The sequence below is a fragment of the Asterias rubens genome, chromosome 2 (assembly GCF_902459465.1).
Source record: "Asterias rubens chromosome 2, eAstRub1.3, whole genome shotgun sequence".
Lineage (NCBI taxonomy): Eukaryota > Metazoa > Echinodermata > Asteroidea > Forcipulatida > Asteriidae > Asterias > Asterias rubens.
In genome coordinates this window covers 16,852,598-16,878,955 of record NC_047063.1, presented here as the reverse complement: position 1 = coordinate 16,878,955, position 26,358 = coordinate 16,852,598, and the positions used below count along the sequence as shown (strand labels likewise).

The window sequence follows — 26,358 nt, the reverse complement described above, 5'->3', positions numbered from 1 at the left end:
TTTGTTTTGAGTAATTACCAAACGTGTACCTTAATTCTCTTTAAATGCATGGAATAGAACACCAAAAGCGGTACACATAACCATCACTATCTGGTATAGGTGTCCTCTTCATGTAAGAAACATTTTCTGTTTACATGGCTTTTTATTAGGCAGAGCTATAAATATGGGCCCTGAGGTTAGACATTCTGGGTATATGCCATATTGTCAGAGATTGGTGATGAGTGAAAGTGAAAACCACATCAGTGACCACATTAGCCTACATCCATGACTCATCCTTAACATGTGTATGCAATGACTAACCCAAATCCTAACCACTCCAAATCTTCCGTAATCCATCTCAGTTATGCCTTGAATTTGGTGGAATCAGGGTTTCAAACTGACGGGCATTCTCGAACCAACTTTAGGAAGTTTGCTCTAAGCATGCTTAACTGAAACAAGGTCATCACTCCAGAATACATTTTACTTTGTGTTTTTCTTTTAATGTAAAAGTCCTACTTTGCAATATGGCACCCTGTTTTTTTTTTATTTTATGAAAGTGCTCTCATTTCAAGGAAAGTTGTTGTGCCTCTGTAAAAATGATAAGTGACGGTAAAATGTATCAATATAGGCTTTTGTAGATTTGTTTTTAAACAGTTGTTATTCTACCCAAAGGACACAGTTTCATCCGGCTACATACTCGTTTTTCACAAAACAACAAAATCACTGTCAGCATCTACCCTCGTGTGAAATGCTGCCATGCAATCCAAAGACGGAGAAAAAAAAACAATGGTTAATAAAAATCCTACAAACTGCACAAACAGGTCTGAATCCCGTGCGTATGACGTAAATGTGTGAGTAATACGATGAGATAAACAGATAAGTAGAGAGTATTATTGACTGCCGATCTCTACATTTGCACAATCCAAGGCTAGATAGCCGTGAGGCAAACCAACTGATTTACCAACCCATTAAGAAAGTACCACCTGATGTTTGATCCAACGCTAAAAAAAGCACTAATGACCATAGTTGATTTGGTGTTTGTCTTATTATTAGCTTACTCACAGCGCGTTAAGTAGGGGGTACCATTAGTCCGCAAATGAAGTAAAAATTAACGGGGGCTTCTCCAGAATATAACCAGGAAGAAGTGTTTTAATGCGATTTTTAATTTGTAGTGTGGATATGAGAACAAAAAATGGTCACATATAGGTACTCGAACCACCATGTGGACTTACACACATCCACACAGTGTTTTTGAGGAATAGGATTTTCATTAGGTGTACACAACGAAGGAATGTCCACAGAGTGAATGCAACACAGAGCTGTGTGGGTTTGCCAGATGTGAGCGACCGAATGAAAATGTTGAGGTTGCGAAAATGTTGTGGTTGAGGTCTCTCAGCTTATAGATCCTATGCACATGACCTCATTTCAGTAGGGCGCCCTCACCTAGAGGTCAAAAGGAGGTTGTTCATTGGCCAATACTGTGCATATCGATTGTTTTGTCACCATTTTACCTCTAAGATGGCGGCTGGATGACGTCAATGCATAAGGTCTCCACTGCTTGTTACAAAGTAAGTTTTTATGCTAACAATTATTTTGAGTAATTACCGATAGTGTCCAGCTCCTTTAATTTTGTGCATGCTTATCCAAAATAAGCAGGGTATTCCTGTCACAGACATCACATGTTACATGATAGTTTGGGTGGTTACCTTAATCTGGTAAGCAAAGTTATTTTGCGCTTAAAGCCATTGGACCCTTTTCGGTACAGACAACAACAAACAAGTTCACAGATTTACAAATAACTTACAGGGTTTACAGAAGGTAGTGGTGAAAGACTTCCCTTGAAATATTATTCCATGAAATGCTTTACTTTTTGAGTAAACAGTAAAACAATATCAATGTCTCGATATCGAGAATACAGATTTATTTTAAACACATGTCATGACACGGCGAAACGTGGGGATACAAAGGTGGGTTTTCCCGTTATTTTCTCCCGACTCCGATGGACCGATTGAGCCTAAATTTTCACAGGTGTTTTATTGTATATATAAGTTGTGATACATGAAGTGTGGGCCTCGGACAATACTGTTTACCGAAAGTGTCCAATGGCTTTAAAGCAACTCTAGGATATTGAGCAAGGTTTCAGGAACCTTGTAGCCTACCTGTAGGAATGGTGAGACAAGCTTGCCGTATATCTTGAGGAGCGATACATTAGCGACAGTGTCAATGATACCCATGAAGATTCCCATGATGGCCATGTCAATGATGAGGACATAAAGATGCTTACTCAAAGGAATCATCGCTATGGTAACGGCTATCATGATGGTGGAGACGAAGAGCAAAGGGTCCGGACTGAACCTGCAACGAGAATAATGAAGAATAGATGTTTACAAACTAGTGGCTATCATTCACAAAACCAAACTCTGTTTAGAGTTTCGGCCGGAAGTGTTTTGTTTCAGCGTTTTGTTTCAGCTCAGAGCGTCACAGTTTAGATGTTTACATTAAATGGCTACATTCACAAAATCAAACTGTGATATGCTCTGCGCTGAAACAAAACACTTTGAAACTCTAAACAAACTTTAATTTTCAAGTCAGAAACCACAAGGGAAATTGACCTTGTAACAGTATTAAATTGTTCCACAACTTTGGGTTGAGTTTTAATTTCCTCATCAAAACAGACGAGGAAAAGAACTTTTAAATGACACTATGTAGTTATAGATTAAAAAGTAAGTTTTTCTCAAAGAAAAGTTTAATAAAAACAATGTAATAATTGGAAGTAAGCTAGATACAAGCAAATTTGCATTTAGATTAAAAAATTTACTCAAGAAATTGTTCACCAACACACCTAATGTATACTAAAAGGAGGGTTAACCTTCAAAACACATTATTACAAGAGAACTAGCAAATAATTTTAAAACAGAGACAAACCAACAATATTTGTTTATGTTTGTTAAATTCACAAAAAATAAATAAATAAAATCATTTTAAATGCTTCAGATAACATTGAAGAGGATATAAAACCAAACATTAACATCAATTGAAGAACATCCTGAGGACATGTTTCAATTTATTGGGCTTCAAGTGAAGTTGAAAATTTTGGTCCTGAAAAAACCTTGGAAAACTAAGCATTTAAATGTATGGGACAAATCTTTAAACATCCTCTTTTCAAACTTGAGGACAAACCAAACTTGCTCCAGACAAACTTAAACTTGAGAAAATATAATTAGCTGTTGCAAATAGCTTACCAACCAAATGGACCGATGGTATAAATGCAAAAAATAGTAGATTTTTCGACCCAAGCAGAGTCTTTCTCAAAGGCTTTATCAAGACAGCCTTCGAGAAAGACTCCGCTACTAGGGTAGAAACGTCAAGCCATTACTTTTTTTTTGAAAACTTGAACTTCTGGGAAAATTTTGGGGACGTTGTATACAGTGAGGCTAATTACTTATTATGCACTTGAACATCTCCAAATGCTTGAATAATGGCCAGGGCGAGATTTGCACTCTGATTAGTTATGATAGAACCTTTTGTCTGTCCTTATCGATTGGTCACATCTGGTGAATTCAATTGACAGGTCATTCGGTACAGTGAATGTTTCTATTGTACTCAATGATAACCTTTAGAATGCCATTATATTCATGTAAATGTACACTCTGTATGCCCGTGGCTGTTACTTGTTTACACTGCTGTCATTACGCCCATAGTTATCAGGTTGAGGTGGGTTTTTTTTTTTTGGGGGGGGGGGGTAAAGAAATAGTTCTTTGTTTTTTAATTTAATATATATAATTAAATTGTATTTATGCATCTGTCAACTGTTCATTGCGTAACTTATTTGGTCCTACTTCGTCTCTTTGGTGAAATATTCAAGATTCAAATTATTTATGATTATGATAAAATATGAATTTTTTCCCCCTTATTTAAAAAATAAATGTATTAAATGGGTTCTGTTGATAAGGTTTGCTAAAACATTTATTTAAATGGTGTCATATTATTGTTTGGAGTTTTCTATGTTTGGAATTCGTTTGTTAAATTGTATTTGTACCATTTTTCTTTCGCAAACATCAAAAGTCAAAGAACATATTGGTATTTGAAGACATGGAAGACAAGCAAGTCACACTCTTCAAAACCAAGGCCAGTCATCTCGATACTTGCCATCGTGGTCTCCTGCGCCACTGCCTTGGTTTACCCATGGAGCAATATGCTCGATGGGGTACCTGAGTCTAGTAGGACTATGCAACATTGACTGTGCGCTCATATATGCGTAACACTTGCCACAACCACCCTGCTGAGAAGTTGCCTTCTCTTAATTGGCCATGCACTGTTGAGACTTGATGAGGTGCCCCTCGCTGTCTTCTTGAACCCACAACACCAACCGTCAGATTCCTCTCAACAGGGAAGACGCTTGATTGAGCCACACTTACATCTCAGATCAAAATATTACAAAGTCACGACTCCATCGGCATTTTACTCAAGCAGATATCTAAAAAGTATATCATTCAAATAAATATCCATTCAAATTGCAGGGGTTTTAAATTAATCACATGACAGAACACTGCCTGCTAGTTGAACAAACTTTGATTCCACAAAATGGGGGTCCATATACTCCGCTGGTGTGTACTTCACGAGGCAAAGTTTGGAGCTTTGTAGGCACTACTCGCTATTTCAAAACAATGAACTGTAGCTGTTTCAGTGCATGAACAGCTCATGAAAAGGATTAGGAGTAATTCCACACATCCATAATTTGAGAGACTTGAAGGCAATACCACAGGAAGTGGAAAACATCTCAATAATTGCATTTTGGGCTTTCCTGAAGTGCCACATATCCCAGAAGATGCATGTAAGACATTGCGACAGAAGAGCGTAGATGTAGACCAATTATTTTCATGGTTTCATAAAGAGCCACAAATGTCAGTGACAGCATGACCTGACGTTCCTTTTAGATGTAAAAACATGTTATGAGCGTTTAAGTAGGTGGTCATAACACTTGAACGTTTCCTTGAAACAGACACATATTATCTTTGACCGAAAATACCATTAGCCACTATTTTCAAAGAAGTACGTAAGTTAATATGTAGAGATTAAAGTTTACAGAGTCATTATGAGAGGTCTGCAAAGTCTGCAGTGTAAAAAGTAAGTCTGGATCATGCATGTGTTGATATTATATGGCCTTTCTTGAAGACAGTTTAAAACGTATTTTGACTTCCTGACATAGCAAAAGGCATTGACTTGAAGAAAAAGTTTACCCCTGGTTATTTTAACTGTTCAACTGTTTTAATCGATTCATGTAAAGGTAGCTTTTTACACTAAAACTAACATTAATTTGAAAACTTTTATTCCAAAAGGAGGTTGGGCTTTTGTCAATAGCTGCAGCGATTCCTCCAAATTAAGTTTTGATGATCATTAATGTTAGGAGTAGTAATAACCAAAGGTATATTTTCTCTTTAAACCATCAACCTATATGTTTCCCTTTTACAATAGATACATGTACTGAATGGTAGACAGGTAATGTATTTGAATGGTAGACAGGTAAATGTATCCAAGATGACACTCCTACAAAACCAAACTTCTTCCTCCACAAAATAAAAACACAAATCCCCTGTTAGTGCTCGGGTCCATTGCTCCATCATGGCTCAAACACGCTGAGATAACATAAAGTTAAAGAGCCTGAATCTTCAATTAAGTTGTGATGATCATTAATTTTTGGAGTAATAACCAAAGTTTACATCTTCCCTTTAAACCATTAACCTAAGTTTACATTTACATCTCCAAAAAAAAAAAAAATCTACCTCCACAAAATAAAGAAACAAATCCTCTATTAGTGCTCGAGTCCATCGCTCGATTACATTGAGACAACATAAAGTTGAAGAGCCTGATTCCTCCAATTTAAGTTTTGATGATGATGGTGAATATTAGAAGTAGTAATAACCAAAGGTATACTTGTATCTTCTCTTCAAACCATCAAACTAAGTTTCCACTTTACAATATATAAACTGAATGGCAACCAGGTAATGCGTCCAAGATGACAATCCTTCAAAACCCAAATTCTCCCTCCTCAAAATAAAAAAAACAAATCCCCTATTAGTGCTAGGGTCCATCGCTCCATCACGCTCCATCACTTTGAGATAACATAAAGTTGAAGACCCTGAATCTTCAATTAAGCGGAACACTCACAATACCTCCAGGCTTTCACAAGGATGACAGGGGACCATTGATAAAAGAGAATTGAAGCTGATAGAAAGATGAAAGGTGTCTGGGGACCAACTAGGAAGGCAGCTCCTAGGATGGGATCATCACTCAAAATACAGATGGAGAAATCTCCGGAGATTAAGGCCAAATAACACAAAAAACAGTTGATCGTCCCCTCCCTCATTCTTTTTTGATGACACATCCTTTTATACAAACTATTTTTTCTTTTACTTTGTATTTTTCACAGATTTTCTGTGTATTTCTCATAAATTTTACCAATCTTTAAGAACTTGAAACTACATAAAGGAAGTGGTGACTATTAACTGAAGAATAGAATCCATTAGGTTTGCCAAAGACGCACAGGTGAGCAAGAACACGTGAGTCTCTCCAATGCCTTTCTGCACAACTCTGCCGCGCGCGCCAAACATACGCGCACGCATGTCGCATCTTATTTGTCGGACCTTCATTGCGTTTGTCGTTTGCGTTTGGTCAATACGCAATGGGGTGGAGCTTAATGGATCGGTCTATTGGCGGCCAGTTTGAATTCAAATGCTTGCCATTCTTCTCCTCTTTTTGGAAAAACCCGGACCATTAACCTGTATTAATTTTGTTACTTAAGACCCAAGCCATGGCTTTAACTTTCAGATGTAAGACAGAGATGAATTATATAGCAATGACAAATTGGAGAATCAATCATGCCTACCTAAACATCCCTGTCATATTACATTGAAGAGAAGAGGGTGGACAACGCTTTAGGGAAATACATTTGGGTGCTAGGAACGCCGGACTATTTGTTCAGCTATCAATTGCAAGAACTCTGGGACCATCTTGTGATTGTTTGTCGTGTTTGTGTAGAAGTATTATAGAGTAGCCATACAATTGGTATGCTAAGCAAACAGAATAGGCAAATGGGTCAATACTGGATGTAAATGGTCTAATGCCCTAATCCAAATTTGTGTCTGGTGCATTATGCACCACACACAAATTTGGATTAGGGGCTGCAATATTTTTGAAAACAAAACCAAACACTTGCATAGCCAGAAAATAAATGAACTGTAAATCTTTTGAGAATGTGGTTTTGATATTATTATTGTAAAAAACATCTGTTTGTCACAGTCCAAAGGCTAGATTAAATTACAGATTTAGATTTTTATATAACAATTTTAAAAAGCACAGGAGAATATTTATACACAAGAAACATTATAAATTTAAAAGCGAAAGTCAAAAGAGACGTTATGAGAACTACTAAAATTAGATAAAAACTCTTAGTCTTAACTCTTTGTGAAATACGCCCCAGGACTAGTAGCTTGTTAGTGCAGTTCGTATGGATTTTTACATAAAATTGCTTTTTGATACTTAGATCTCCTGGTAATTGGATTCTGTTGAGTGGTCTCCAAAACAATTGTTTAGCAAAAAGAAATTTATAATAAAATCACGCAGATTGTGGTATATTTTTTCAATCTATACACATTTTTCACTCAGTGACCTTTTGATTATTAATTATATAAAATTGCAGTTGACAACTTAGCACTGAGTTGATGTGAAACATGATGTAGTGGTTAGTAGACAAAGAGGTTATTTTTGTGAAGCATGATGTAGTGGTTAGTTTAGTAGACAAAAAGGTTATTTTTGTGAAGCATGATGTAGTGGTTAGTAGACAAAGAGGTTATTTTTTTGTTTCAAATTTTATTTGACTTTCAGCACACTGCCAACATTGACATATGTACGTACTGAAAGATACAATAGTCCCACTAATCTGTATATGCTATTTGCGTTTTCTGAACATCTGGCTGATTCCCCAGTGGTAGATATATTTATAGCAATTAATGGTTTTAAAGGCACTGGGCACTATTGGTAATACTTGTCGGCACAAAAACCAACTTGGTAACCAGCAATGGAGAGCTGTTGATAGTATAAAACATTGTGAGAAACGGCTCACCTTGAAGTAACAAAGTTTTCGAGAAAGGAGTAGTTTTCAAGGTCCCGAAACCAAGCATCTAAAAGCACACAACCCCGTGCGACAAGGGTATTTTTCCCCCCATTATTATCTTGCAACTTCGACGACCAATTGAGCTCAACTTTCACAGGTTTGTTATTTTATGCATTTGTTGAGACACACCAAGTGAGAAGACTGGTCTTTGACAATTACCAATAGTGTCCAGTAGCTTTAATGTAAATGTCAATTTTTTGTATTACTAAAATGTGTTCTCAGTTTGCCATCTGTGAGATGAGCCGTTTCTTTATTTACAATGAAGCCGTACATCAATCTCAATAACGATAATTGCTGTAATGTCAAATATTGGATTACTAAATGAAATTATTTTGTTTCCATTTCAATACCTTGATCTTGTGGTGAGGCTCTTGGATCACAAGCAATGGATGAATTTTAATCTACTCAAAATATTCACATATATTCCTACATTATACTGTCACAAATTTGTTGCCTGTGTGTCTATACGTTTTTATTAACAACTATTTGATATTTAATTCTTTTTATGTAGGCCCAATATATGTCATGTTTTTGGCTGACTGTGATTTGTAAATGCTACATTTTGGCTTTTATTGCAGTATTTAAACAATAAACCATGAATAATAACAACAAATAAATTTTAATCTACTGAAAATATACACATTTCTACATTAAACTGTCACAAATTTGTTGCCTGTGTGTCTACATGTTTTTATTAACAACTATTTGATATTTCATTCTTTTTATGTAGGCCCAATATATGTCAGAATTTTTGCTGACTGTGATTTGTAAATGCTACATTTCGGCTTTTATTGCAGTATTTAAATAATAAACCATGAATAATAACAATAAATGCGGAAGACCAGACACACTTTTGGTGCCCTAACATAAAGTGTTCTGAAATTTATGTTTGGTTATGACTCTTAAAACTAGTGGCTTTGATTAATATAATGCATTTTGAGACACTTTTCAATTCAAAGTACTGCGATTATGCAACAATAATAAATCACTTCATAGGCCGAACCCTAAACATTTGAATCTCTGGCTTAGTGCACCGTGAGTTTAATTACGCTCTAACACAACACACGAGACCATCAGCTTTATAAAATTACGTCCCATCCAAAGGACAAAGCAATAATTGATATTTTAGAGTCTTGCTTAGCCATTGGACTCTTTCGGTACAGAAAAAAAATTTAAAAGTTCACAGATTTACAAATAACTTACAGGGTTTACAGAAGGTAGTGGTGAAAGACTTCTCTTGAAATATTATTCCATGAAATGCTTTACTTTTTGAGAAAACATTTAAACAATATAAATTCTCGATATCGAGAATTACAGATTTATTTTAAACACATGTCATGACACGGCGAAACGAGCAGCAAACAAGGGTGGGTTTTCCCGTTATTTTCTCCCGACTCCGATGACGGATTGAGCCTAAATTTTCACAGGTTTGTTATTTTATATAGAAGCTGTGATACACGAAGTGTGGCCCTTGGATAATAATGTTTACCGAAAGTGTCCAATGGCTTTAAGGACACAAGTGTCACGACTGGGACTCGAACCCACACTCTGCAGATTATTATTGAAAAGCAGAGCTTGAGTCGAATGCTCTTCCCGCTCGGCCACGACACTCCAAATAAAGAAGGTGACATAATCAGACAACCACATCAATGAAGCAATAGCCAAAGGTGAACAGAGTACATAGAAAAAACAATCACCTTTAAAAACCCCAAGGGAGAAAATGTACTTAGTCAAACATTAACACGATTCACAGAGAAAAAAGAGTCTTCACGAAGACAAAAACAAAACGCGAAGTCTAACAACATCTGACACTATAGCCGGATCCGGTGTGCCCTGGATAGACCCTTGAGGTTGGGAACACCAAGACGACAGAATAAAAAGGAAGGCATGTTTGTTTGTCAGCTGTTTTTTTTTTCTTCGCATTTTAACACACAGCGTGCACGTGCTAGTGTGTGTGTGTGAATACTTGGCAACCATTATGAATTACTTTGATCACAACTATAATATAAGATCACGTGCCACAGCCATTATGGCAACTTCCATTTCTCGTTTTTGCAACTACTTCAATCTTTCTGGGTCAAGTGGCGAAACGTTTAGCCTAGATATACCCCCAGTCTAATCTCAACCAACCTATTATTACATTGTAAGTCACTTGAAAGCAGAATCAGGGTTTGTAGTATGTCTCTTGAGATGATCAGTAAAATCACTGGATTTGATTTCCTTCCACCGTGCTATGTAACATGTGTAAGCTAGCTCACAAGTGATGAAACTAGAAATTGTCTGCAAACAGACGAGATTCTTTATACAGGCTGCCTGACACAGCCAGTGCACTTGCATTGAATGCAGTGGCAATAGTGAACTCGGCGCTAATTTTCAAGTCTGCTTGAGTATACTATGGTTCAATATTACAGTGTGTTTTTGTCCCAGTCCCAATGATAACTTTAACTGAAGACAAGTGTCCATCAGTGCTGGAAACTTTTTAGGGGGTCAAAAGGGGGTTGGCATAAAAAAATTCTACGAGGCCACTTCAATGCCTGGCCACTTACATCTAGTTTCTATACATCATACAAGTCCCTTTTCATCACTGTGCCATGTATTTTTTGTCATTTTATAAGATCATTTGACTTAAGTCTGAAAACAAACATTATTGTCTCCATGTAAATGGGAAACTAGTTTGTTTTTAATAATGAAATTATCACATAATCCCTAATATTTTACTTTGGCAATTTCTATTCTCAAAAGTCAAGTTTCAAAATGGTAGGGTACCCCCCCCCTTAGTTAAGCCACTGTGAGTGACATACTAGGCAAGAAACAAATAAGGCTCTGATGTGCACTGTATGGGAAGGGAACATAGGGAACTGAGACGCAATGAAGGGAGCGTGTTAAGAAAGAAGTGCATGGATTGAAAATGGAACACTTTACTAACACCAGAGGGAACTGCATTTCATACATAGGAAACACTTGACCAACACCCTCCTATATAGAAGGAACTGCATTGAATGAAAAGGGAACACAACACCACATGGGGACTGCAAAGGGAACACTTCAGTAACCCTTGAGAGACCTGTTTTGTGTACTTTCCGCATCTTTTCATGTGTTACTAGTTTGTGTGCCTTCAATTTTTTTCAGTCTATTTTTGCATAGTTCTTTCTCAGTGTACACAAATTTGGGGGGGGGGGTCCATCCAACAAGCTTGCTTTTAGGAGACCCTTTTCCATCCCTTAAAGATGCTATTTCGGATTTTGGGCCCCAAACATTAAAAAAATAGATTTTTTTGAGTGAATGGTATTTCAAAGAGTATCACCCGCTCTAACGCAAAACAAGTCTAACTTTTACTTTTAATGGTCAGGAACCATGAAATTCTTTTAAAACGTTTCTTACAAAACCCATAAGAATTGGTCACGTGATATATTGTCAAAAACTAATTTTGAGCACTTTAATTCACTGCTACTAATAATTGGCGGACTTTTTCGAGCAATGGCTCAAATGAAAGCTTGTAACTTTCTCTAGCCCCATCAAAATACCTATTGAATTCTAAATCAAAATTTTTGGGTCAAATCGGCCAAAAATCTGACATACATTTTTGTAGCATCTTTGTTGTTATATTTTGCCATATCAAATGATCGATTGGAAATAAATTGAACTATTAACTATGAACCAGAGAATTGCCTTTAAGGTTGTCTAAAGGAGACTTGAAAGGCGGTTGTTCGGTCTTGAGTGCCTGGAATTGGTTGCCAATAAATTACTTTGAGTGACGTGGACCATGGGAAAATTGCTGAACAGTCATCTAAATGTAGATAAAGAGCGAAGAAACCTACAACGACATCATAGAAAAGACTATGAGGAATTACCATAAGAATGAGCTGGGAAGCTCCAGATTCATTTCATGCATGAGTGAACACCCAGCAGGTTGATACACAAGGTTCTAGTGGTAATATAATAACCAGGCGCCCGATGATTGGAGACACCAGGCGTTAATGAATAATGCATGGTGTAATCATTTGAAGAAGTCAAGGTGATGACTGCATGCATTTCATCAAGATCTGCTGATAAAACTGATCCTGCACGTAATCTCTAGAATACACATCCTGACAAAACGCTGTGAATCATTTCAGGATCCGACCCAATTTCTATAAAGCTGCTTAGCAGTCAGCGGATATCTTAGCTTACTTTTAGCAGAAGATCGAGAAGTTGACAGCACATGCATGTTCACAACAAATTTATATTATTGCATCACCCATCTGCTCACAAGAACTGTTGGCAAGTTAACGTGCCTTTAAATCTGCTTACAGTAAGCAGTGTTTGTGAAATATTAACTGTACTTTTATAATAAAAAAATCTACACGCTACAAAATTATGCTTATTCCAGAACAAAATGGCCGGCCAAAATACTATGGATAATTTCCATTTTTCCAGGTTTTTTAATGAAAGTAAACTGGAAAATCCACCAGGGCCCAATTTTGGGGTGCTGCTTACCATGGATTTCTGCGCTTACCACAACCCATAGACAGACGCGCTCATATAGGGCACCATAAGCACAGAATATTTTGTGGTAAGCAGAGCCATGAGGTGGGCCCAGCTGTGTTCAAGTGCGATGCCATGTAGGGCTACTTTTGATCCCGGCACCTGGTCAATATTTGCATTTAATAGCAAATACTCCAAATACAAATAATGTAAATTGAAAGAGCAGTATGGCAAGGTTTAGTGCTCCGATGAGTCCACCCTGCTGGCAAAATATGGGGGAGTTGAGGGTATTCACTACCTGTAATAAGCAGGGTTTAAGCAAACGTACATTTTTGTTATTGCAAAGTATCGCAGTCAGCAGCACCATCATTTTATTGGATGCTGTGAACTTTTCGCAGTTGTTGTTATATAAGTTATCTCCAAATCTACTCTTATCCCCGAAAGTACAAAATTCTCTTCAAAATTTCGTCACAAAGCAGAATTTATTCTATGTTTTTTTGAAGGTAAACTTTTATGTAGAGTTATCGCTATTTGATCTTGAGTCAGGATGTGTCATTAATCTCTGATGTCATAATAAAGTCGCACAGTTGCTGAATCACAATTTCTTGGGTTGTGCAATGATAAAAAAAAACTAAAAAACAGTTGTATATTAGAGAGATTAAGCTATAAAGGGTATGTTCAGACAGCGTACTAAGTTAGACCCGAACCGGTTTAACTTCTACGAGCAGCAGGGGGTGGTCGTAAAAATAAAAAACCCTTGCGTTCAGACAGCACTGAGTTAAACCCGATACGGTTTATCTTTGGTTTTAAGAGGTCAAAGCAAACGCGACCCCGCTACTCTAACATCCTGTTTATTGGCCTGTTCATTGGTCACCATGTGTTAACATAATGATTACGTCTGTTGTGAGTTAAACCGGATGTGTTTTTTTTTTATATTCTGTCTACACAGTGTTAAAAGATAAACCCGAAGCGGTCTAAAGATAAACCCCCACCATAGGCGGTTTATCTTTTGTAGGTTGAACTCGGTTCGGACTAACTTTAAAACCGTTCAGACAACAGAGTTGAACTCGATTGGGTTTAACCATCAGTTAAACCGACTTAATAGTACTGTGTCTGAACGATCTCAAAGAGATGTTAAATTTGCATCGGGGATAGAGAATATCAATTTTGGTTTTTACCCACACATCGATGTGTGTTAGCACTGTATACTCGGTACTTTCCCGAGTCCTGTGAAAAATTATCACAGGTATGAGATTAAGCTGTTGCCAACTTGGCGTTTATATCCCCAGTTGTGGGAGTTTGCCGAGTTCCCTTGATGGGAAGATCATTTACACAAACCAAGAAATAATATAGAACAATTAGCACACTAATCCTTGCATGTTTTCCAGAAAGCTTTTTTGGCCAACACAACTTAAAAGAGGACAAATCTGAGAACTCAAAATCAAATTTAACTCCACAGTAATAGGAAACTGTTGGCCTCAAACACGATAGGTTACCTTGAGGCTTGAAATCCTATCTGCGGTATTGCTTTTACATTACTTGGTTGACAAAATCGGAAAGGCTGAGTGTTATTATTATTATTATTATTATTTTATTCGCCATAACAGTACAAAACAAAATACATTGACAACATTATACCCCAAGATGGGCAAGGGACAACAAAAGCAAATACATACTATGATCCGTAGATCTGTTGCCCCACACCTGGGGCACACAATAAAATGTGTACCACAAGGCAGTACCAATTTACAATATCTTATTAATATTCTTCATGTTTTTCTCCCAGGTGAGCCCGCCGACTGATTTCAAGAAGTCACTGTATCCAGTTCTTCTTGGAAGTTAACCGCTCACAGCTTCTCAACAACTGCGCTTTAAAGGTATAGAGCTAGCAAACTAATCACAGACAGTGTTCATGTTTTGTGTGATCAACCATAGACATAAAACAAGTAAACCTGTAAACTCTTGGGTTTAAAGACAGTGGACACTATTGGTAATTGTCAAAGACCAGTCTTCTCACTTGGTGTATCCATGGAGGTCTGCATGGTGTATCTAAACATATGTATAAAATAACAAACCTGTGAAAACTAGAGCTCAATTGGTCGTCGAAGTTGCGAGATATGAATGAAATAAAAAACACCCTTGTCACACGGAGTTGTGTGCTTTCAGATGCTTGATTTCGAGACCTCAAAATTCTAAACTTGAAGTCTCGAAATCAAATATGTTGAAAATTACTTCTTTTTCGAAAACTATGTCACTTCAGAGGGAGCCCTTTCTCACAATGTTTTGTGCTATCAACCTCTCCCCATTACTCGTCACCAAGTGAGATTTTATGCTGATAATTATTTTGAGTAATTACCAATAGTGTCCAGTGCCTTTAATCCACTGAGTGAGTCAGGAGAATAATAGAGAGAAACTATTGATGCACAATTTTGAGCGTGTAAACACATTGTCCTGAACTTTGGTTGAAAAACCAAAATCATCTGTTGCAATTTTCAGATGAGTTTTTCGTGAATATGACTTCATTTCAGAGGACAATATTGGTGGGCAACTCTTTAAACTGAAAGACGGGTATTTTCAAGCAACTCATTTTTCCGAATTCCGCTCCAATTTCACTCAAAAAGAGTGACACATATTGAATTTCACTCTCAAAAGAGCGAAACCGACACCACCTGGACAAGAGTGTGAAATCTTCACTCTTTTACAGTGAGCAATACCTTTAATCTTGATTCCTGAGAGCTAGGTCGCAGTATTTTTACCACTGATCATGGACCCCAGTAAACCATCCGTAATAAGAAATGAAATTACCCTGAAGGTGCTCGCTGCCATAATAAGGCAGCATTCAACAACGGATTAAGTTGCATTTCCATCTTAGGTATCTGTAATGCACGCTCGTGGACTTGTGAGTCCCACATAATATCTGGCACTGTGTACTTCCTTGATGATGTCCCTATTTGTACTAATGAAACCCTTGCAAGATATACCCCCCCCCAAGACTGCTCCCTCCCTTATACATGCCTGTGGACTATAGTCTTTATCCCTGATGCAAATTTAACATCTAATAAACTACACAACTTGCAGCTCAAGTTTCCTTAGCTTCCAGCTACTGAGCAATCTCGGTTGTCTAGTTGGTGAGACATCTGCTCTTTCATATGGAAGAGTTTAGTATTAAAGTAAAGTCTCAATAAATCAAAGCGCTGTTTATCATGCACTGAGTGCAATTTTAACACTGTGTGTGATGGTGCGCAAGTGCGGTTGTATATGTATACATTGTAATACAATGTTAAAATGTCTGGCATGCACACAATGCACGTCTTTCCTAACCATGGTGTGAAGTTACACCGCATTTGATTGGACTAAAGTTTTGATGTTTTCACTGTTTTCTCTTGTCTGACAAAAATATTCAGCCAATCATAGCGAGGTACCGAGCACCCTGTTTGTGTAAATCTTTTTGATTTTTAGTGGCCAAGCATTTTGCGTCGAGATACTGATTTTCAGAATGTACTTTGAGTGCGTGTTTAATTATATCGAGCTCAAAAGAGACTACTTTTTCATATAGACAAGCATTGACTGTGGGTTTCGAATCCCACCCAAGTAACAGGCCTGTGATTTGTTCACAGAACACCAAATAATACATTTTCTTTACTGTACAAAGCAAGAATCACAACGAGCGAACATTTTTTTTGTTTTATTTGAACAAGCACTAAGGTTCCCTTCACACTTCCAACACAATTTAGCAATGTTAAAATCTCACTGGTGACCTTAGACAGTCCAAACATTGTTACGCTTTCACAAAGCGCTATTTGTAAGATTGTACAACCATGCTAAAATAAAGCAAGGGATCCCTGCTAAATTGCTCTTATGTCAAAAGGGCTACACACAATGTTTATCTCATTTGTCTCATATATCTACGCATCAGTAAACAGGAAAAAAAAGATCTGGTGTCCGCCTGACTTGTAAAGTCCCGAGTTTACTGCCCCAACACTAAAATCACTGGCCACAAGACTGGGGTTCAGTGTTGGTTCTTTTCACTTTCACAAGAACATAATTTATAACTCCTAAGTACATTTCCTGTTCAGTGTACATGTAGTACCTTTGTTTATTTTTGTTCATCACTTGTTATTGCCGTTTCATTTATTTTCTTACCAACCACTCTTCACAAAGCTGTACACTTTACTTCAGTGAAGATCGTCTCTTTGAAGACGATCCCCCCTTTCTAGAATGTTTCCTGAAGACCGTCTCCCAGACACTAATTATCAAACGGCGCTCACTCGTGAATTACAATGTAAACATGCGTTACCTGACATCCCAGAAAAACAAACCATTTTGGTCAGACAACCGCAAATTGCCTGTTGCCACGAGGATGAATAGCCGGATACAGCCAGCTAGATATAAATTTGAAAGTAAATAACTGTTTTCGGACAAGCGCAATTTGACTTGACAGCACTGATATACACAAACAGTTTGGAGAGAAACAGCCAGGATTTTCCAAACGTCAAATGGTCAATGACTGAACTAATAACAGTTCTTATCGTGTAAGGAAATAAAATAAATGGTATTAAAGCTTTGGTGATTATCATCCAAAAAATGCAAGAATAACCTTCTCAAAATCTCAAAGTGTTTAATTATTTGGTACAAGTACAAACCGGGCACTATCAGGATGTCGTGTTTAGGATCTTACTTATCAATTGCCTTGCCTCATGGCAAGAAAAAACCATGTAGTAAGAATAGTCAAACTATACTAAGATTACAGGGCTCGCGAACAGTGGTTAAAACAAAATATTACAACCCTGGACACTATTGGTAGTTGTCAAAGACTGTCATCTCACATGGTGTGTCTGAACATATGCATAGAATAACAAACCTGTGAAAATTTTAGCTCAATTGGTCGTCAAACTTGTGAGATAATAATGAAAGAAAAAAACACCATGTCACACGAAGTTGTGTGCTTTCAGAAGCTTGATTTCAAGACCTCAAATTCTAAATCTGAGGTCTCAAAATCAAATTCGCAGAAAATTACTTCTTTCTTGAAAACTAAGTCACTGCAAAGGGAGCCGATTCTCACAATGTTTTATACTACCAACCTCTCCCCATTACTCGTTACCAAGTAATGTTTTATGCTAAAAATTATTTTGAGTAACTACCAATAGTGTCCACTGCCTTAAATGTCTGCTTTTCTTTACATAGATCTTCTATTCATGTGTGCCCCACTCCTATTGTGTCTTCATGATACCCAGGGAATCTCAGAAATTCTTTGGATGATTTACGCCAACAAAAACATTATTATTATTATTATTATTTATTTATTTATTTATTTATTTATTATTATTATTATTATTATTATTATTTTTTTTTTTTTGGGGGGGGTGGTATACTTCTGTACAAGAGGAGAATGCATTGTGTAAGTGTGCTCATGGAGGAAGGAAAAGAGTCTGACAATTCTGGAAGGACGTTCCCTCTGATACATTTCAGGCTGGGTCTCTGCTACTCTTTCAAAAATGTGAGCAATTAATTTCATTAATCAAACAGTTGTAAGAACAAGTTGTACAAGTAATCAAGAAATCCAGATGTTTAAATAATAATTATACAAATAACAACAATCTGGGAGGCTAATCATCCTTACTAAGCAGCTGAGAAGCTGAATTGCGAAGGACGCGACTACAGCGTGTTTGAGCCCCAGTCATGCAAGGGCGCCTTAGGCAGCCAGCCACATCAACCCATATGATATAAGAACACGGAGCACAGCCGGAGATCGAGAATGTTTGCATTTTCAGGAGGGAGGAAAACTAGAGGTTTGAAAGGAAAGAAACAAAAACATAGAAGAGAACCAACATGAAACTCTGCTCACAAATGGCCTTAGCCGGGTATCAAACCAGGGCCAGTACATTGGTGAGAGGCGAGCACTTTTCGACGCTATGCCACCCATGCATGCAGCATAGAGCAAAGACATGCACCAAGGACCACCATTATGCCATCCATCTCATCTCGATCATGCAAACCACCAGATTTTGAATTGGGTCCAAATTTTAGCTCTGCTTCAGCAGAAAATATATTTTTTAAGAGTTTGCAGTTCAGCAAAAATGACCAGGATACCACTCACAGATGGAATATGTGACAAGAGCATTTTAAGCTGGTTACTGTATTCTGGTAAGCATCCATGTTTATGCTAAGCTACTTTTTGTCTATGAAACTAGACCCAGTATTCCGGCAGTACCTGGAGGTGTTTGTGCAAAATGTGTCCTTTGGCACTAACCTACACTGACATACTTAAAATGGAAACGGGTCTGGAATCAGCAGATTTCAGTCAGCAATGGGAAACAAAAAGGCATGGAGAACCATGATTCTCAAAAAATATGTTACTTAAAGGGAGCCGTTTCTCACAGCTCTCCATCGCTCTTTACCAATTAGGTTTTTATGCTAATAGTTTTTTTGAGTACTTACCAATATAGTGTCAACAAGTGCCTTTAAGGCAGGGAATACCTGAGAAGACAATATCCCAATCAAAGGGATATTTTGGTATAGAAGCAAAACTAGTTAATGCCCGTCAGTTGGGCACCTAGCAGAGTCTTTCTTGAGGGCTAGACAACACAACACATTACCACAAACATAGTGTGTGCTGTGTTATCATTGGTGAAAGACTCTGGGTCCAATTAAGTTCATTCCAAAAAGACTCTCAGACCTCATCAAATCTTGAGGAGAACCAGCGTGAATGCTTGGAAGAGAACTTCTTGCAGTATTTATAACGCTTGTCATCAGGGACTGTATAAATATTGGCAGGTATTAAAGCAGGTAATCATGAGATGGGAACCGTGCAGTGGCGAATCACTTGCCCGGAAATCAATTGGATCTAAATCTAAGTACATTTCCATTATGCATTGAGCTTCAATTGGATGAGGTTTCGAAAGCAAACAACGTTTCGGCCTTGTGAGTAGTGTAGCTACACTGAAAACAACATACCTGTTACTACAAACCTAGATTGTATCTACATCATGCAAAGTTTCAAATCCAACTCAAGTACTAGTACCTGAGGCCTTTTCAGAGACATTTCTTGGACACTTTAACTTCGTCTGAAATGACTTAAAAGTAATACAAATAATCCAGTAAAAGTTTGTCCCCAAAATATTGTTGGGGTATTCCTGGTACAGAAAATTGAAATGGAGAGGCATTTTTCCTCTTGCCTTTTTTTCTTTTCCCGTCCCTTTTTTATTTTTTGTACCCAGGGGGCACATGCCCCTGGTCCTCCCCCCTGGATCCGCGCCTGATTTGACCATATATATTTTCCACAACAGAAGTTTCTAGATTCTTTACATAAATAGCTGTCAGCTTGGTAAATCAAGTTTTACATAAAATAGGCCCCCTATATTAAATAAAAGATTTTCAGGCACTATAAAGTATAAGACGTAAGGTATTTTATGATGACTAACAAACTAAAAGATTTACAAGTTAGCAAAGATTTTTTTAACAACAAAGAAGTCGTCTCTACACTGATTAGAACCTTACACATATTATTTGTCCGGTGATAGTTTAGTGTCTGCAAACTACTCAGTTTGTCATTACACGCAAGAATGTAATTCATCCCACGTTGAACCATTGGATATGTTGTTTACATTACTCTTTGCGAAATATGATCACCAGTGAAACATCTTTAGTGCAAATGGGTCCCAATCAGTCATTAACAGTATTCTCTATTATCAGGGCTATGATGACGGCCAACATTGGTTATTGTTACCACTTCTTGTGACCCATAAATGAAATAACAAACCTGTGAAAAATTCAAACTTATTCTTTCCAAGAACATCTTAATGTTTTTTTTGTGTGTGTGAATGAAACTTTATTTCAGCACCATGAGGCCCGGCATACAACTTGGGATGAGGATGCTTATAACAAAACAAAAACACTTTTGCTAATCAAGCCCAAATTTGTGGGACCCAGGGATGCTTATGAAAAAACACACATTATTTTGCAAATCAAGCCCAAATTTGTGGGACCATTGTTAAACTCTGCTATAACATAAGTTAACTGTGAAATATATTAAAATTTTACCATGACTCATGGCCACGTTTTCTTTCCAAAAAGTATAACTTTTATAGCCATAAACTAAAGTATTCAAAGAAACAAAATTGCAATTAGTCGGTCCTAATCGTTATGCTTATGATTAAGGACCAACTTGTTCACGGAAGTTTGAATATGCACGAGACATGCCATAGAGATACACAATGAATTGTAAGAAGCTTTTATAACAAGTCATTGATTTACAGGACGACAGTAGTAATGAAGATTGATTCCTCTATTTGGCTACACTATCCTGTTCGGAGGTACCATCGTCATATTTCATATCTGGAAAATTATACCGTACTTTTGACGGATGTCTTTTATACAAGCCGTCTGTCTACAAGAAAAACTCAAGGTTTATGGATCATGGTAATAAAACAACTACAGTCATCATTTGAGTCTCCCACAAGGCATCCTCATTGGTCTAGTGGTTCAGGCATCTTTTCTAGAATATGAGGGTCGATTAATAAAGGTACAGGCCTGAAACTTCCACAAATGTGATTACCTTCATGCCCCCTCGTCATTGCCTTGGTCCCCTTTCAATGTTCTAATAGAAACTTACAATTTATTCATAGGGTGCCCATTACAATGGAGAAAATGCCTAGCCACCCTAGCCCTTTCAGGAACAAAGCATTACAGGCAATATGAGCAGCAGTTTTTTAAAGTTTCTGGCATTGTCTGCAGACTCTGTGGGAGACGGGCGAGTTTTGTTATGGAGCTGATCAATGAATTACACAAATCTAAGTGAGATGAAATGAGAGCATGAACATCAGTTTCTCTGTAGCTGAAAGACTTAAAGGAACACGTTGCCTTGGATCGGTCGAGTTGGTCTTTGAAAGCATTTGTAACCGTTTGTTATAAAATGCATTTGGTTACTACTAATAGTAGAATACAATGATCCACACACATTTACCTTAAATTTGCGTGGTTTTCCTTTACTTTGCGCACTAACCCGGTCGGCCATTTATGGGAGTCAAAAATTTGACTCCCATAAATGGCCGACCGTGTTTGTCGAAGAGGTAAAAGGAAAACCACACAATTTTGAGTAATACTTGTGTGTATTATTGTATTCTACTTTTAAAATATCTTTCTAATCATATGCATTTTATAACAAACGGTTACAAACGCTTTTCAAAGTTAAGCTTAAATTTCTCAGTTGATATCGGACAAAATACCAGAGGGAATCGAACCGGGTTCACCTTGGTGAGAGGCGAGCACGCCACCAATTGGACTTGGAAAGCACTTAGCACAACAGTACAGGCCTGATGGGTACTTCATTCTTGAAGGGAAGACTTTTTTTTCCTCAGGAAAGGGCATCTCTATGAAGAGAATTGTTTTGTTTTACTGGAACGATTGAAATAGGGCACCACAGCAATAACTTGGGAGGGGGGGGGGGGGGGCACGTTGGTTTATGTCTATTTGGTTGGTTTGTTTGTATTGGTCGAATAAATAATAATAATAACAGTTAGTATGTTGCCTTTGTGAACAGACGAGCAGTATTTATCACACATTGGAAAACTGAGCATCCCCCCCCAAAAAAAAAAAAGATAGAGAAAAAAAAGAGGAAAATTCTCTCCGGTGAGTTACCAAACCGGCCACTACAACCCACTCTCCATACCTATCTAGTAACAAGATTTATGTAAACACTTCCCCGTTTGAGAGCCAGGCTGCGAACTGGTTTCCCTAGTGTCCCAGCACAAAGCGTGAACACTATCCCCCCTCGGCAGGGTTGTTTAACAGCACATCACGGCAAAGTGCTTTGGTTGTCCCTGGATACTGCGGAATGACACATTACAGCATTTCAAATCAATACACACGTTGATTTGATCATTTTGTTGAGAATGGAGAGAGTATACAGGGAATTAGGGACAAATTAAATTATACACTGCCTCGCCTTATCTGCTAATCAACTGAATTATTCAATCAATACTTTAATACAATCAAAAATTTGATACTACATGTAGGGGAACTACATGCAGGGGTGAGTGTCATTGCTGATAAATAGGTATGAAACTAGAATGAAAATTTAAGGAGATTTATGATTTGTCAGCGACAAGCATGATTTTAATAGATGTTAAAATATCTGAATAAAAAAAAAACAGCTTCTGATTTTATACTCCTTGGCAGAAATAAACAAATTTGAATTCAGACAGACCTCTTGACTTGAGTACATTCTTCACAGTTCTGGGGTCGATTTCACAAAGAGTCAGGACTAGTCCTAACTTAGGACTAATCCTAGGAGATATCTCAAACGTATAGCTAGTCTTAAGTTAGGACGAATAACTTGTCCTAAGTCGAGATAAAACTAGTCTTAACTCTTTGTGAAATCCACCCCCAAAATCATAAAAAAAACATATCAAACTTGATGTTCAATAGTTTTCAAGTTGCAAACTTTCCCTTGTGGTTTGGTACCCAGGTTGTATCAGATAATCAGGTAAAATCCCTGGCTATATGACAATTACAGGTTGAATGGCTTCTTACTAGCATCCTTGAACAAGTCCTGCCCTAGTCAAATGTTTTGTTCAATCTTAAATTAACAAAATATTTTTCACGACGGGCACTTTTTGGCTGCATCAATCAGACAAAATAATAAAATGTGCACTGAGCCCTAACAAATTAATCTTCTTTCAGTGCTCGCTATGACTGATAAAAAGTTTTTCAACCTCAATTAGAAAATTAAAAGCGATTATCCCCAGGATAAGATGTGTTTTAAGCCTGTCTCGGCCACATCACCGAGGAAGGAAGGAATTTCATCCAGCCACTTTTGTTTCTAGGTAAACTTCCTGTGAAGGTTTGTTTCCGCACGAGTAAACAGTAATTAAACCACTGTCTCTATCACGCAAACTTGGTATCAATAATAGATGTAATCAAGGGTTGCTTTCATTTATTAGTGGGATGAAGCACGTCTTCCCCGTCTCCCCTAGGGAGGAATTAGGAGCAGTCTCTTGTGTCTCTGTCTGGCACCGGGTGGAGCAACACTCATTGGCTGAGAGTTGTGCATGCAGCGAGTATGTGTTTAAATATCCTTATTGTTAAGTTTTATTTGATCTATTTTTTAACATGTTTGATTTTGGCATGTGCAATTCAGTTTTGAACTGCCATACATGTTTTAATGAACCATTTTGTGAATTACATTGAATTGAATTGTACACGCAAGTACTTCTCCATCGTTATTTATATCAAATATTATGGTGGTCGATGACGCTATTATGTGCAATCTGTCTACAGTGTGCATTTGGTGGATGCACGGACAGAATTTCATTGAAATGTTGAACATCTTCCAAAAGTTTGCTACATGTCTAATTGAGGGCGGGGGGTGGGGGGGGGAGAAGAATTTAAAAATAGGTAGGGTCACAGTGACATAGTTAATTTGTATCTTAACCAGCCAATAAAGGATGATCTCAATATTTCAACTATTACCTTTTTATGGCCAAATAGACATCATAGATACCAGTTAATAACCATTTTACTCTCAAAATTTGCATTTAGTAACAAATAACTCGAGTCAAAAATGCACCCGGCTGCGCAGCTTTTTCAGTCGAGAGTCAAAAACAGCTTTTCTATTATAATGATCCCTTGACGCCAGTGACGATTTTCCCCTAATTGGGTTTGAACAAAGTTCTCCAGCTTTGGCAAACTGAGGGCGCTATTTTCCACATCAAATAGCCGCCACTGACGTCAAGATTCCTTTGTCGCGTGGGTTTGTTTGACCCCCCGTTTTTTGAGAAAAACACATTTTTACCATGTTTTAACATAAGGTAAATGACTCGTTATATTTTTTTTATGTTTCCTATGAACTGCAGCTATTAAAAAACTGTAATATCTATAAATTTGAGATCATCCTTCATTGGCTGTTTAACAATGTCTGTCCTATACCCTGTCCTATAGTGTACAAGTTTGTCAATAAGATTTGAGAAAACCACATCATGTGTTGTTACTTTTGTATACTGTTTACAATAACTATAATCTATTGATAATCAATATCATACACAAAGGGGTTTGCCTTGTACAACCATAGAGAGGTCCATTTTGACCGCCTCTATTGTACAATCACGGAGCTAATGGTAGCAAACCACTTCAAATCAAGGCCCGTGAGGCCAATAAAAGTTGATCGTTTCCTCCCTCATCCTTTTTTGAGGCTGTATCCATTTTTGTATTTCTCATTAAAATTACTAATTGTTTCAGAACTCGTAACACATAAAGTAAGTGGTGACTTTAAACTGAAGTATCCAGGGCCACAGTGTGAAGTAAAAAGCTTGGCGGTCACGTTTGGAAGAAATAAGAAAAAAAAAAACAATAAAAAGGCCCCCAACCTCCTCATTTTGGAAAAAAACCTGATGACCAACTGTTATTTTGTTTTCACTTGGTCTAAAACCCACATTGTCCTCAACAGGTTCACGCTTTGTAAACACACACACACAGGTAAAACATTGGTGCACCAAGTATCAGTGTGTGTAAATGGGTGCCTTTCCTCTAATGATTCATGATGCTGTTGCTCATGGAGTTCAGACTCTTCAATTAATAGGATACGTTTTAACACCTTCTCCCTTTGCCCCTGGAGTTTTAAAAAATTGAATTTTGATGAACATGCAAACCACTTGAAGGAAATTGACATTTTTGTTCTCTTTTATGAAGGTAAAAGACCGTGTAGGCCCTATATGAATACAAGTAAAACTCATAAAAATTGTGTCATAATACATGTAATTGTCAAGTGTCAAGCTTGGCAAAAAAAACGCAGTTTCATGAGGGCCTCGCAGCGCCTACAATGTAGGCATTAAAACAGTACTCTGAAGTCACACCATTTAATTCCTACATCCATGGATGCTCTCAATCCACACCAGACGTTGGTACTTTAGTGTCGAATTTGCATTGCTTTTTTAAGGGTCTTTGCTGGGAATTAGCAGTGCACTGCCAATGGTGGAAAAAACACCAGGGCCCAATTTCATAGAGCTGCTAAGCACAAAAAATTGCTTAGCATGAAATTTCTTCCTTGATGAAAACAGGGTTATACAACCAAATTTCCACAGGATTTTCAGGATAAGCAAACAACAGCTGAATACCAGTAACAAGCAATATGCAACAAATGGAAATTTGGTTGGTAATCCTGTTTTTATCAAGGAAGAAATTTCGTGCTAAGCATATTTTTGTGCTTAGCAGCTCTATGAAATTGGGCCAAGGATTTTCCCCCCAGAGATTTCAGAGTGCTTACACAAATCGGTGTAAAGGTAAAACCAACTGGTATTCTTTATCGCCCGATGCAAATTTACCATCTAATAAATTATTTCTTGTTCTCAAAGTTCGCCATGATATAGCTCAGGAGCATACTGTTTCAAAAACAAATAAAAACCGATGTCCAAGTTCTCATAATGAATAAGAATGACGTCTTTGGTCTTGTGTCAGAGAGATAGTGATCATCAAGCCAAACATACATACGTCATAAAGGGCAAGCAATTCTATTTACTCTGGTAGTTAATATGTGTACTGCAGGTTTGGTCTTCTTGATAGTTTTTAAAATTAATTTGCGACAAACTAATCTTTTTGTTCGAAATTGGGCCATGACATCTGTGTGCAGGCTCGATTGCACCAAGAGATAAGATTTGAACTTCTGGGCAAATCTATCTTAATTGGACAGTTGAAACAGGCCTATCAAAGAAATAGATTTATGTCTTGTAACATACTACTCTACATCTACA

The 26,358-nt window shown here is 37.4% G+C and overlaps 1 protein-coding gene across 1 annotated transcript in view; it reads right to left on the bottom strand.

Moving 5' to 3' along the window:
* Positions 1 to 26,358, bottom strand: part of LOC117305204 (major facilitator superfamily domain-containing protein 4A-like) — a 59,005-nt gene that overhangs the window by 18,370 nt on the left and 14,277 nt on the right. The window contains exon 2 of the mRNA XM_033790024.1: positions 2,139 to 2,334. Coding sequence (XP_033645915.1) covers positions 2,139 to 2,334 — 196 coding nt within the window. The remainder of the gene's footprint in view (positions 1 to 2,138; positions 2,335 to 26,358) is intronic.